This window comes from Protopterus annectens, chromosome 4.part0 (genome assembly GCF_019279795.1).
Source record: "Protopterus annectens isolate FY-2018-M chromosome 4.part0, PAN1.0, whole genome shotgun sequence".
In the NCBI taxonomy this organism is placed as follows: domain Eukaryota; kingdom Metazoa; phylum Chordata; order Ceratodontiformes; family Protopteridae; genus Protopterus; species Protopterus annectens.
This window is the reverse complement of record NC_056733.1, coordinates 1,463,931,699-1,463,946,919: the sequence shown is the minus strand read 5'-3', so window position 1 is coordinate 1,463,946,919 and position 15,221 is coordinate 1,463,931,699. Positions and strand designations below refer to the sequence as shown.

At 40.5% G+C, this 15,221-nt stretch overlaps 1 protein-coding gene across 1 annotated transcript in view; it reads left to right on the top strand.

Annotated features, from left to right (window-relative positions):
- The window catches only part of RAB24 (RAB24, member RAS oncogene family), a 1,334,059-nt gene that overhangs the window by 397,084 nt on the left and 921,754 nt on the right, over positions 1-15,221 (top strand). Inside the window, exons 4-5 of the mRNA XM_044069307.1 lie at positions 9,811-9,889; positions 9,992-10,059. Coding sequence (XP_043925242.1) covers positions 9,811-9,889; positions 9,992-10,059 — 147 coding nt within the window. The remainder of the gene's footprint in view (positions 1-9,810; positions 9,890-9,991; positions 10,060-15,221) is intronic.

Genomic DNA, 15,221 nt, shown 5'->3' with positions numbered 1-15,221 from the left:
GAGAAGTAAATGCCAAATAGGTGATGGGGCAGTACTGAGCTCTGTGGTACACCACTGGTAAATTTTGCTTTCAGAAGTGACACCTGGAACTTTCAACAATGCGTGCATGTGTAATGGTGTCAAAGGCCTTGGCCAGTCCAGATATGCAATAACCTCTGTCTACAGCTTTCTTTTAAAGAAATTCATAAAGTTGAAGAAACATTACCTTTCTGTAACAAAGCCAAATTGATGAGAGTACAGAATTAAGAGATTTTCAATTCTCAGATTGAGTACTGAGATAATGCATTTCATAGCTTTTCATATGAGCCTAGTGACCAAGATATGTAGTTAACAAGGGTTTCTGTTTGGGCTTCCCTTTTGTAACAGCATTAGAATGTCTATTTTCCAGGCTTAAGTAATGTTACCACTTGAGAGATGCTTAGATTAAAAAGGTTAAGTAGGGGTTCAGGTAGACCATATTTGGTACTAATAATTAGGAAACCTAATGTATTTATAAGGGGTTCCTATTAGAACTGCGAACGCTTGAAATGTTGAACGTCATAATGGTCGACCCCATATGATCAACATTTCTAGTGTTCGAAGGTTAAGTATAATGGTGCCATTCAGTGCAGAATGGGAGAATTTCCCCTTTTCTGCACTGAAGTGCGATCTCTGAGTTGGTATATTTAAGTAGGGGGGTGTGGGGGGTGCAGGGGGTCTTGCCCCCCTGCCTGCACCATTAAGGTAAGTTTTTTTTTGTTTTGTTTTGTGTTTTTTTATTATATATTCGAACTTTCGAAATTCAATCATATGTTGTTGAACATATGGGATTCGAAATTTCAAAAGTTTGATTATATAATGTAGACCCTTTATTAGGCCCATAGATTGTGTTTTTACCTTTTGAGAAGCCTGAGAGGACTTATTCTTCAGCAATTACAGGGATGGAAGGGATTGTGGAATCTGGAACAGCTGTAACTGTGAGTGGAGTGAAAGTTGGACTGAATTTGTTTGCAAGGATATCAGCTGTCTCTTTTGGGTTAGAGTTAGGCCGTATCTTTGTGTACTAGTTCATGACATTGTTTTTGTGTGTTAGTTCTTAACTTTCTGACAGTTAAAGATTTGCGGTTATTTTTCACTTCAGGGACTGTTTCACTTTATACTCAAGTTTGAGCATCCTGATGGTTCTGTTAAGCTTTTTCCTAGTTCGCTTAAGTGTACTATTAAGGTAAGCTGAAAAGCTGAATGAAACTTCTCATGTGCTTTAAGTAATTTCATTCTCTTGTTTTATAATTTATAGGTGGGTATTCCTCCATAGGGGGTTGTTTTAAAAATTCTCATTTGATGCAGATAGGGACTGGCTTATCAGTACTAGTATTTAAGTGGGAGTAGAAGTCAGAGGCATAGGTACCAGTTTCAGCAGTGAGATCCATTGGTGGAGGATCACCGCAGAATGTAATTAGGTCAGCAACTAAGTGAAGGTTTCTTCTTGAGAAGTCCCTAAACACAGAGGCAATTCCAGGAAAAGTACCACCAGTTTTAAAAGAAAAGGTCACTGATTTATGGTGGGACAATTTAGCAAGGGGAGTGTGATACAAAAGGAGCTGTGCAAGAGGATCCCCTTCAGAAGCTTGAAGTTACAAAACTTCAAGCAGCTGAGACCATAAGATCAAAGTTTTGAAACTTTGAATGGAGATTGGCGTTCAGCATGGAACGGGATATTTACTATTTTCCTCACTGTACTGAGATCTCGGATTTTATATATTTATTTAGCAGGCCATTTGAAGTTCAAAGTTTTGAAACTTTGAGCTTTAGAAATAGATCCGTGTAAGAAGTTGCTTTATTTTTAAACACCTTTATTGAATTATCACTTGTGACATAGGCAGACTTAAATTTATATAAAAATAGTCAAACCATATTAACAAGTTCACTTTTACAAACATGTGTCTCACATATTGTTATATGTCATAATCTAAGCAACTTTGCATAAAGTATTCAATTCCTGCCTTCTCTTAAACCTCATTTCTCTTCCAAAACATTTTTTTTTTACATATATTGTTCCCACAATTTCCATTTTTGTTTACTGTGTAATTTACTCCTACCCTTTTGTAAAGATCCTACTTTCTGTTCATCTCTCTTAAAATATTCACTACTTTGATTTCCATTTTCTAGTAATTCTTTTTGTCAGCCACCAGACTTAAACTTAACAGGGCCTTACTATGTCTAGGCAATTCAGATCCTGTATCTCGTCTCAAAAAAGTATTTCCTTAGTTGCACTCATTTGCTTGCATAGTATTCCTGATAGAGCAGTCTGTAGGGGGGAATTTTAAAGCCTGCCAACTCATTACACTCTGAGAACATATGCTTCCAGGTGCTTCTTCCTTCCCCATTACACCTCCAACATTTGCCATCTACCCAAGGAAAAATTCTTTGGAGTCTGCTTAGGATATAAAAGTATTTATGCAAAGACTTCAGGCAAAAAGCCTTAATCTTCTAGATTTTGTTGCATATTTGGGAGCCATACATATGTCCTCCCCATTATTTCTTTGTGAATTGCATATCTAATCTCTCTTCTCAATATTTTCAGACCTCATCTGAGTGATTCCTATAGTTATTGTGCACAGTTTTAACAGCAGTTCTATTATAGATTCAGTTAAAAATTCAACCAATGCCGGTCTTAGTTATGATTTTCCTATCCCTTTCTCTATACACCGATATCAATCCCTGATAGAGAAGGCAATCACTAGCCTACACTCCAGTTGTTTTCTTTGCTTCTTCCTATTCTGTTACCTTTTCCTCTTTAATTATTTGTTCCCAGTATTTTGGTTTGTCAGCTTCCTCTAGTAAATTCCAGCATACTCTTTTGTATTTTCTGTACCCCAATTGCTGTCATCCTTATTGGCAAAATCTTTCTCCACTCCCATATGCTTAGTTTTTAGTATGCTTTCTGCTACTTTATGAATATAATATTGTATTTTTTGTGGACTGCTACTTTCTACAACAGGGGGGCCATCCTCCCCCTGGGCCTGGCCTAGCCCTATTGTAGGAATGTTTCCATATTTTGGGGTTTCTACACTGTCATTTCTTCCAGTCCTGGCACCAGTGCGCCTACCAGGATTGGGCACTTTGTTTATCCTGGTCTTGTGCACTCAACTATCTTTTTTTTATTTTTGACCTGCTTCTGTCCATGATGTATGCTATATAAAATACAGTCTGTATATCAGTGTTGTATTGGTGAGATTTTGTGAAAACCTGTACTCACCAAGACTTGAGGATAAATTCAGTTTCGGCAGTACAACTCTTCTTTGGTTGCTGACTTCTCTCCATTCGGATCCCGATCTCCATAATATTAGTATAGTCTATGTGACTGTTGTTACCCTTGAGGATCTGAATCCAGAATCACTTTTTTCCTTATTTCTTTAATTTAACTCCCTGGTTCATCATCGTCATCCCTTTCCACTTTGAATTGTAGCTTTCTGCTTGTGTTATATGTACGAGTCTTAACTGAGTAGCTCTAAAATATCCCTTCAAGTCAGGTAATCCTGTCACTTGTTTTATATGCATTGCATACAGAATTACTGTCCTCTGTCATGAGATCTACCCTCAGGGTATACAAGATAACACAGATGCAAAAGCTTCATTATATGCAGACAATGTTTTAATACATATGACATATCCAAACAAGGATATGCTGCACTTGCTTAACTTATCCCACTTGACCCGTACCCTGTTCTCCCAAATAAATTCCTTCAAATCATTTACTATCCACAACTTTTTCTCTGGTTGTTGAAAATATGTCTGACATGTATAAAACTGAAAGAACTATAAACATTTTTACTGCTTATATCTTGCTATTCATATCCATAAGCAAGAGCTTTCGGTTTCTCAGTTTTTGTATTATCTTTTTTGTCTCTTCCCACATAATCCTTAGCTGCCATAACAGAATACTTTTTAATCCATAGTCCTAAGTACATTTTATCGTGTCCTCATAAATATGGGTATTGCTGAACCAATTCATGTGTGGGTGCATAATTTATAACTTTGTCCTTTGTTTCATCTTCATTGATTTTATATGAAGTGGTTATATTTATGAATACAATATCAAATATATTGTTGCCTCTTGTAGGATGGTTAACTATTTGTAAAGGAGAGTTAGCTTTATTTATAATGTCTAGGGAATAGTGAACATGCTGACTATTAGCAGAGTGGGTCATACAGTTTATTGGCAGATAGCTGAAATCCCCCAGTAGGAGTGTGCTGGGTTTATTAAAGATTTTAGCTAAGGTGTTAAAATGGCTGCCATGCTCAGAAGGGGAATAGCTAGGTATGAAGTGGTTATTAGTCTTGTTTATGGAAATTTGTACATCTATGTGTCATACTAATTCCTAAGTATTTTACATATCATGGCTTCCATAAGTGCTCCTCAGCCCACATTGGAAGTAAAAAGTGAATAAAATGCATTTCTGCTCTTCTTTAGTCTTTGGTACCATGTACTTACTAAACTTGCCTGGCACTTAAGCAAGTGCAGCATATCCTTGTTTGGATATGTCATATGTATTAAAACATTGTCTGCATATAATGAAGCTTTTGCATCTGTGTTATCTTGTATACCCTGAGGGTAGATCTCATGACAGAGGACAGTAATTCTGTATGCAATGCATATAAAACAAGTGACAGCCATCCTTGCACCTTTAGACAAAATACAATACAAAGACAGACATGCGCGTACCTTAACCGTTACTTTGGAGGACGTATCGGTAGTTGTTATTAAATCAATAGGAAACCCAAATTCCAGGACCACCTGAGTCAGACAGTACCACCCCATTTCATCAAGGGCCTTTTCTGAGTCTAAACTCAAAATCAGCGTAATCTATCAGTGTAGGCTGGCAGGTATTGACAGCATTCTAATTTACGATACATTTTCAAAAGTCTGCCTTCCTCCCTTAATCTGCATTCCACATTGATCACTGTCCTCTAAATGTGGAGTATATTTTTCCACCTTCTTTAAGACTGTCATAAACAGCTTATAGTTATCATTTAACACTAAGACCTTTAAAAAAGGGGCCAAAGTCAAGCATTTCCCCTCCTTTGGTATCACAATTACCACTGCCACATTTTGTGACAGAGGAATCTCCCTACATTATAATACTGCATTAAGAAGTTGAACAAACCTTGGTTTTTACTGTTTCCTTATAAACACTGTGAAATTCTATTGGTATAAAATCAATAACAGGTTTTTCCCTCTCATTTGTCTCTTTTAAAATTCCCTGTTAATTCTTCCTTTGTATTAGCAACCATACCATCACATGTGCAGCTATGCCATCAAAAAAAAATTCCCCAAGTCTGCAGCTCATATTCAGTTCATTTTGAGTATGATACAGTTGATTCAAGTGCTGACAAAAAGTTCTGCTATCACAGTTGGATAGCTCCTTAATTGGGACTCATATTCAGAGCTCCTTCTATATAGTCTTCTTTGTATAAAATTAAAACGGTCAGTTTAACAATTTTTCATGTTTCCCTGTTGCATTAATTTACAGACATCTTCAATATTGAGTAATATGTTACAGTGTGATATCTCAGTCATTGCTAATAAAGTTGGATAGAAAAGTGGAGTGGAGAGCCCTGGCGTGCCTCTACCAGCCTTTCACTCGGTGGAAAAAGAAACTCCCCACATCAAGCAGTGCATCTCAGATTCTTTCACATAAGCAACTGCACACGTCAGACATTAGCACAGTATTTTAAATCCTTAATATTATGGCAGATATTTTTTATATTGAATTGCAGTCATTATTTCTCAGACAATTCACTTAGACGATAGGAGACCCCAGCTTTTCACTAGCTGGAAGTTAAGCACTATATCAGTAATGTAAGACTGCACAAAAAAAAATCTGAATTGTCATCTGCAGAAACAGTTACCATCTTAAATGTGTCCAAAGAAAAACAAATGAGTAATGACCAAAGTACTTAGTCCAGCCATATTTCACTTCACCCAGCCTATTTTACCATATTGTGTGCTGCTTGCTGTCTATTTGCCATATCTAAAACTTAAGGCGTTATCCTTAGCAGGCCATCTAAACATGTTTAACTTAAGAGCAGAAAGCTTAGATGCTTCTCCATTTTCCAAAGTGATACATTTCCCCTTCCTTCCCTATGCTGCCCCTTCAGGCTCTCTTGAGTTGTTTAGGATCTTGCTAACAGATGACTTTCACTATTACCTGTGCATTACAAATGTCTAAAACACAAAGGGGAGTATACTTTGAATATATTACCTGTGCATTACAAATGTTACAAAATTACTCCACAAGAGGAGAAAACATACTAGATCTCATCATCACAAACATGGGGTCACAATGTTCAACACCAGAAGTATACCCATCATTGGTGAGATCAGATCATAAACTAATCTCACTGGAAGTCCACATCCCGCCCCCACGCCAGATAAAAAAGACCACAGTGAAGAACTTCTGAAAAGCCGATTTCACACTCCTGAAGACTGGTGTGGTCTCTTTCAAGGCCCCCGAGCCAGCGGAAACCATTACTCAAACCGCTGAATCACTTACAAATGCCTTCTACCAGCACCTCCAGGACTGCATGGACCAGGCAATCCCAAACAAAACAAAGACTCTTTGTACCAAAGGCAAGCGTCCAGTCTGGTGTACCCCAGCCATAAACAAGCTTTACAACAAAAGGAAGAAGCTACTACAAGATGGAGCAAAATCCGTAAAAGGGAAGACACCCTTGATCATTATAAGTAAAAAACTGAGATCTCTCATAAAAGCATCCAAGGCAAATTTTGAGAGAAAAATCGCTAAGGACTCAAAAGACAATCATAAGGCCTTTTTTAGCTATGTTAGAAACCTGGGAGGAAACTCCCAGATATGCTCAGAATTAGTTCAAAATGATGTAAAAATCACTGAACCTACAGACATTGCCAACATACTGGCTGACAGGTTCAGTGCAAATTCCCCTCCCCCCCAAAAGGAGAGATATCTATACCAGAGGATTGTAGTCCCCCAAACATCTCAAATGCTCAGGTGAGAACTGCTCTCTCCAAGGCGAAAAACACAGCATCCATGGGACCAGATGGTGTCCCCGGTTGTGTGCATCACGAACTCAATGAGGAATTAAACCCGCAGCTAGGGCAGCTGTTTAATCTTAGCCTCACCTCAGGATACGTACCCAAGGAGTGGCGTATGGCAACGGTGGTCCCACTTCATAAAGGAGGTGCCTCCACCGACCCCGGAAACTACCGTCCCATCAGCTTGACAAGCCTGGTCTGCAAAGCTATGGAGAGGATCATAATGGAACTCATAAATAAAGACCTAGGGGACTTGCAGACTTTGGATCCAACCCAGTTTGGCTTTGTCAAGGGCAGATCATGCCTTTTAAACTTGGTTGACTTTTTCGAAACAGTCACCAAAGCCATTGACGAGGGCAAGGCAGTCCACACAGCCTACCTTGACCTGGCAAAGGCTTTCGACACAATACCCCACTCGGGTATCATTGAAAAACTCACCAGCGTAAATGTAAACCCATACGTCTCTAGATGGGTTGCAAACTGGCTAAGTGACAGAACCCACAGGGTCAGAGTTGCTGGTGCCATGTCAGACTCCAAGCTTGTCACAAGTGGTGTCCCACAGGGCTCAGTCCTGGGCCCACTTTTGTTCGGCATCTACTTTTCAGAAGTACAAGCAAACACAGGAGGATTATGGCTGACAAAGTTTGCAGATGACTGCAAACTGGGCACCATAGTTGAAAACCCATCTGACACAGACATCCTTCAGAAGGGTCTCATAGAAACGGATAACTGGTGCCAGAACCATGGCCTAAAGTTAAACGCCAAAAAATGCATAGTCATACCCTTCGGGAAAAACAAGGTTACCCCTAGTTACCATATAGGTGGCAATCCACTAAGCACAGAAGAGGTGATTAGGGATCTGGGGACCCAGGTTGACAGTAACCTTTCGTTTGACACTCACGTTGCCAAAGTAGTTAGGAATACCTTCTACATTGCCCACCTGATCATGAAGGGATTCACATCTAGATCAAAGGAGGTCATCGTTCCCCTGTACTCATCACTCGTCAGACCAATGATTGAGTACAATGCCCCATTCGGAATGTATCTGACCCGACACCTGCAGCAATTGGAAAGGCCCCAAAAGTTCCTCACCAAAAGGATAAAGGGTCTCTAAAATATGTCTTATGCTGCCCGACTGAAGGAACTCCAGCTCTATTCAGTCGCTTACCGTCTGCTCAGAGGTGACCTGTGCCTGACATACAAGGCCATGTCCAACCCGGAATTAATGAACATGCTTCACCTCAAAAAATCTAAATCCATCAGAACTACAAGGGCAAGAGACTTAAACCTCAGCACGGCTATTAATAGGATGTGCTGGAGGGACAGATTCATCACCCAGAGACTCCCTATGCTGTGGAACAAAATCCCGGTACATGTGAGGCAGAGCACCTCGCTGGCCTTGTTCAAGAGAAATCTTGACCAATGGATGGGAGATCGCAGGTATACCCCAGGGATAACCTCTGTGTCACTGCTTGACAGAGGCACAGCAAAATAATGGGCATAGTATCCTTCAAACTAAAGGGGTGGCGAAAGCCACAAAACTCTGGGCTAGGCTTATAAATGCCCTAGGGCAGATAGCCTAGTATGAACCTATGAACCTATGTCTAAAACAACGGGGAGTATACTTTGAATATAGCTATGTCAAACGTTTTAAACTTATCTGCCTCATTTGATACTCTTATTGATGCCAACAACTGTGCTATTTTTTGTTGATTGTGTACAGTCACCATTGTCACCATTGTCAAAAACTGTTATCTCCAACCCTTTTAAAGTCTTCCTCAGGAAGAACAGTATCTGATCTTGTAAGTCTGAACAAAACCTTGTGTCTCAGTAACCTTTAATCATTGTGTCAGGAACAGACAGTCTATGGGCTCCTTTCAGTTTTAAGCTACCAAACATGTAGGCTACTTGGACAAAATAGGCCACACAATAGTTTGTCTCCTTTTTCCGGCACCCGTATTTGAATATTTTTCTTCCAAACTGTGTCTTCGTAGTCCACTTGATTTTCATTTCATGTTTTTAACCATTTAGCATATACACATTTCTGTTTCTAATCCCAGTTCTCTTTAACTCCTCAATGACCGCTACATCAGATTTCATGGTATCCACTGTCTCAGAACCCCACAGTTTGGCTGTGAATAAATACAAATCAAGTTAAGCGATTAATTTATGAATCTGGTTTTTTGGAGGATGCCCTTATCTTGTCCCACAGTGTTTATGCTGCATTTATTTATTCTGCAGTTTTTTGCTGGCCCTCAGATGGCAATATTGCCTTATCATTCATCATTCTCCATTTTGTCAGTCTTCACATTTGACAACTTCATCAATTGTGATAGCTGTCACTATTTTCTCCTTCTTTTAGGTCTAGTCATTAAGTGCACTTCTTAAGAACTATACGCTACAAATTTCAATTAACTTCCAATGTAAAACATTTTTGTAAGCATTAAAAATGTTAAAAAATGCAGGAACAGCTTGGGTTCATGTCTTCTCACTAATACTCTATCATAAGAAATATAGACTTATTTATTTCAGTAGTTGTGTGCCACATTTTTCTTTGAAGATTAGTATGTTGTAAAAAAAAAAAAAAAAAAAAAAAAAAAAGACTGACTTGACTTTTTTTTTTGTGTACATGTTGTTCTGTAACTTTATGCATGTATACTTATGGTGCCTTGGCTTGATGAATATTTCATAATTGTTTTTCATCAGTGTTCGCCAACTGTATCAACCTATCTTGAGTCTTTTCAATATTTTGACAGGACACAGCAGGTTCTGAGCGGTATGAAGCCATGAGTCGCATTTACTATCGTGGAGCAAAAGCAGCCATTGTGTGTTATGGTAAGAACTTAACCTTGCTTCTGTCTCTCTCTCTCTCTCTTTTTCACTTTATTATCGGTTTGAAACCTAATCACTCAAACTGTTTCTCTTCATCTGTTTCAGATCTGACTGATAGAAGCAGTTTTGAGCGTGCAAAATTCTGGATCAGAGAACTACAAAACCTTGAAGAGGTGAGGCTGTTATTGTTAGAAACATACCTTTGAACACTTTTTCTGCTTCATTGCTAGCAGCAGTATTTCCTAAAGTAGTAGTTATCTTTTAAGAGAGGCCCTTCCTCTGTTAAGCAGAGTGGTGAAAGTCTTTTGAGTGCTGGCCCTGGTGTACTGTACTGGTAGGCTTTGAGCCGTTGTTTGAATGAGGCTGGCATGAAGTTTGGTTGAAAATGCCATTTCAAGGCTTTTCATGCTCTCTTCACTCTGGATAATGAATTGTATGAAGTGCTGTATAAACTGTGACATAATAAAATAAGGGCAAATGTTGCTCGAGTGGTTCTCAACCATATGCAGAATATCTTACTCTACTTCTGATGTTTACACACTATTAAATGCGTAAAACCGTGACAGACTTTCATGCCTACCAAACAGTACATCTATACAGTTTTAATGTATTGGAAAACATCCACTTGGCAGTGCTGATGACCCAGATTCAAGAATGAGCTTTGACATCTGTAGAAGTGGTTGTAGTAAAGTAGATTGTGCATCTGCTAAGAGGATGGTGTGAAGCATGTGCCTTCTGTTGAATCTACACTTTCTTACTTTATAGAGAAGTTATGCAGTAGTGTAACAAATGAATATTGTTTCGCCAACATTGCTTTTCATCCACCTTTTTGTTTTTCAACCTTCCAGGTAGACTTGCTTGACTGCTTTCCTGATAGCAGTTATATTTTCCTCATATGCAAGCAGCATTACTTAGCACCATCTTCAGTTTGTCATAATGCTTCAAAAGCCCTGAGATGATCATTGTGCAGTGTTGAAGTGCTGAATTCTAGGAATCCTCCCTTCTGGTGAGTGAAGGCCAGCCAGAATGTTACAACTTCCACTTTCCCCCCCCCTCCTGACCTGGTTGACAACCCCCTTCCAAGGACAGGGCATCAGTAGTAGAATAAGAGAAGTTGGCTAGCACTATCTTCAATTCTTTTTTGCTGCACTCTGATCAGTACCTCACACTTTTCTTTGGCATCATCAGCCCATCATGTCCACCTGAAGCCAGAAATTCTGAGAAGTACCCCACTGAGGAAATGTCTTATTTTTTCTAACTCCAAGTTGTATATAGATGTCCGAGCATAAAATAAACAATTGTTTAAGGTGCAAGAAGCAGATTCCTCAGTGATTTTCACACCTTCTGTTAATTTTGCCTGAGTCCGTTATAGTGTGGCAAGCTGTTTTCAGTTTGTGTACTTCTGTACCACAGGACTGTTAAAAGCCAGGTTGTCACCTTTGAAAAACAGTTATAACATAAAGCATGTGGTTAGTCTAGACATGTTGTGTAGTCTGTCGGTTCCTTTTCAGACTTCCCCAAGAAGATGAAAGTGAAGTGCCCTAAGGCGAAGAGTGTTTGGGACTGCAGCGATATGATCTTGCAGTCTGACATCTCCTCTAGGCTTAAGATTGATAGTACAAGTGAGGTGCCTTTGCAGCCCCCATACCTAGCACCTAGTTCATACAAGCCCACTGGCAGTAAGGAAGATGCAGTGTCAGAGTTCCCAGCTGAAGTAATTTATTTCACAAGACATTTTTACTAACTTCAAAGAGATGTTTGATTGGGACAATTATTAATCTGTATGGCACAGAAAATATATTATGACTTGTTACAGCTACAAGAGAGTAAAGCTGCACTTATTCCTCCTCTAGAAGCTGCCATGTCATTGATTACAGGCATGTCCTTGTGAACCACATGCACTTACTTTGTCGTCAGTCAGGTCCAAAGCTATTGTGCAGTCTTCGACCTCTGATAAGCAAGTACTTTTTTTTTTCTGAGGAAAAGAGCAGGAGAGCTCTGATTTATCTTTAGGAGGAAGTTGAAGAGGTTGACTGCGGTAGTGCAGCGGTTAGCATTGTCACCTCACAGGAAGAGGTTCTGTTGTTCGATTCTCGGCTGGAGTGCCTTCTGTGTAGAGTCTGCATGTCCTCCCAGTGGTTGAATGACATCTAAAGACATGCAGGTAGGTGCGTGCGTGAATGGGTTTGCCTGTTAGGTGTTGGGCTGGCAACTCTGCACCGTAAAAATCCACTGCTAATCATTAGCGGACCGGAGTTCCGCTGTGGCGTCCCCTAACTGGGAAAACCCGAAAGAAGTTTGAAGAGGTTAGATCAGGGCTGTGGTCACTTAACTGCATCTCGAGTCTTTTACCTTGGACTATATTTGTAAGCTGACACCCAAAACACTAAAGCCTAAACAGTTGCTGGTCTGTTTTCCCCAGCATTGGCTCGAATTTTCCTAGGGCTGTTCTCAGGAAGGACCTTTTCAGTCTGACACAGAATTTCATAGTGTTTATGAAATCTACAGCTGAGAAGGTCCTCCCCCAGGGATACCCTTCTGCCAAAAGGAAGAGGGAGCCTTTCCACCAGAGAGAGCCAAAGGTGAAGAACTGACTTACATAAACCAACTTTCCACATCTTCCTCCTTGGATTCTGATTAAAGGCTAACCCTTGCCACCTGTGGATTTATCATTTGAAGATGCTGTTTACAGGATGAAGGAGTCTTTCATCTGAAAAGTTTAAGTAGTTCTGTCAGGCTCAGATTGGCTACAGACAGATGTTCAGTACATAGATTACCACTGGATTAGTTTAAGCTACTTGGGTCCTTCTCCCTGCACCTCCCAGTTTCTCAGAGCTTTGGGGAGCCCTCCATGCAGTCTAACTACAGTGGGCTCACATGGAACTCTGTATAAAAGACAATTGAACACAAAAAGATTCAGAGCTTTTTTGCTGCCAAAATGAGTGCTTCTTAGGCAGGTACCATGATGCTGTCAGTTAGCTAGTAATCCTTCAAGAGATGGGACATAAGTTCCTGGTTCTATTTTCAAAATATTTGAGGAAAGCTAATTTTCTTTCTGTCAGAAGTTGTAACTTTTGCTTAGAAGCAAAGTGATTTGGACTGTCTTTGTACTTTTAAGGTAGCTGCCATGTTCATAGTACATAGGTTCATAGAGTAGTATTAAGCTAACTGCCGTTGTGGACCATTTTAAGCGTATGTAGTTACCCAAAGTGAGAATCCAACCCTGCACCTTGTGTCTGTAAGGTAAACAGCTTAACCATTATACCAACCTTCCACCACCCCAAATTGATAGGTGACTGCTGTAAGATTAGAACTCTCTAGCCATTTACACTAGGTAGAGAACACAGTATTTAACAGCAGCACAACAGCATGTTATTGCTTATGTAAACTGTTTTTGTGAGGAAAAGTTTGTATTTTAACTAAAACCTTTCAGATTTTAGGTTTTGTGTGTTTGGGACAAAGGATATGGTGCTTGTGGGAGACTTTCAGTGGTTTGCTTACTGCAGTGCCACTTGATGTTCATAGTGTTTCACTGTTCAGTAATAACCATATAGGTTTTCCTTGCTGTGATAACCTTTCAGCCAGAGTACCAGAGATTTAACTTCCTTCTGGTCTGGCGAATGCCCTGTACCTAATATCAAGACATCTCTGTATAAGGGTTATCATCCAACACTGTCTTATAGCTCTTTCTTGCCATTGGAGATGTAAGCATCTGCAATAGTAGTCTATGCTGATTGGACAAAAAACATCAAAACTAAGTGCCCCGTTTAGGGAAAACTTCCTTTTTCTCTTTTGATTGCATTCTCTTAAATGAGTTCTAGAACTAATATCCCTCTTACAGGTTCATAGGATGATACTAGGCTATTGGCCCAGAGGCCCTTTAAGCCTAGTCAGGAATTTTTCCCATGTTCCCTCAAAGTCAGCACCTGTTTCCCCTGTCCAACAGGGACACTGGTGGGAACCCAGGGTTGTATTTTCTGTTTCCCATCCAGTCGTCCAGGTTCCTCTTAAAGAGAGGGATTCTGTTCCACAAATGGAGTCTTTGGGACACGCATCTATCCTGCCAGCAAATTCTGTTAATGTCACAGACCAGGTTAAGGCCTTGCGTGCGGTTTGCTTGAGTGGAGTTTGTCTTGCAGATATACAGCAACTCCATCAAGGCTGGGTCTGAGATCACCTTGTATGCCAGACACAGGTCACCTGTGAGCAATCTGTATGAGACTAAGTAGATGTGCCTCATGACTGATTCCATGCTTAGTACGTTGTTATTAATGTGATAAGTAGTGGGGATGATGCCACTTTCCCCAAAGGGGATAATGATGCATTTCTTGTCATTCTGTTTGAGGCCATGCTTCTGACACCAGTCATTAGTTTGGGGTAAGGCCCTCTTGGAGCATATTCACATCACTAGGCGAATTTAAGACAGTGGCCAGCTTGCAGTCATTGGCAAACCTGGTCAGCTACAGACCACTGGTTTTGGCTTGCACCTCGGAAAAGTCTATCCCAAACAATAGAGGCCCCAAGACTGATCCTTGGGGTACCCTTCTCATTCCGGGTCTACTACTAGTGGTGGCTTCCCCTACTTTGAGTGAGTGGGTTCTATCAATGAGCCAGTTAGTTACCCATCTGGTAACATACAGGTTGATACCTACCTGGGAGAGTTCATCTGTTATGCCCGAGTGGGGAGTAGTGTTAAAGGCTTTGGCTAGGTCAAGGTAGGTGGTGTACACAGTGTTCCCCTCGTCCATGACTTTGGTGACTGTTTCGAAGAAGTCAACCAAGTTTAACAGGCATGATCTCCCTTTGGCAAAGCCAAACTGTGTGGGGTCAAACGTTTGGAGGCTGCCAATGTCCTTGTTTATAAGGTCCATGATAATGCGTTCCATGGCCTTGCAGATCAGGCTAGTTAGACTGATGGGCCTGTAATTGCCTGGGTCAGTGGAAGCTCCAGGTTTGTGTAAAGAGATGACAGTGGCTGTCCTCCATTCAGCTGGGATGAAGCCGGTGCTCAGGCTTTGGTTGAATAGAGTGTCTAATGGAGCTGACAGCTCTTGCCTGAGTTCATGTAGGATACAGCCAGGGATGTTATCGGATCCCATGGAGAATGTATATTTTGCCTTTGAAGAGGGCATTAAGGACCTGCTCCCTGATGACGATAGGAGGGGGCAGGTGCTGGGGATGTCTTGGTTTTACTGATTGGGGAGGACATGGGGGTAAAGTTTCCACTGAACCTGTCTGCCACCAGGTTGGCTATATCTATGGTATTTGTATATTTGGTGTTACTGACCACCAGTTCAGAGCAGATTTGGTTGTTGCCTTTGAGATTGAGAACATA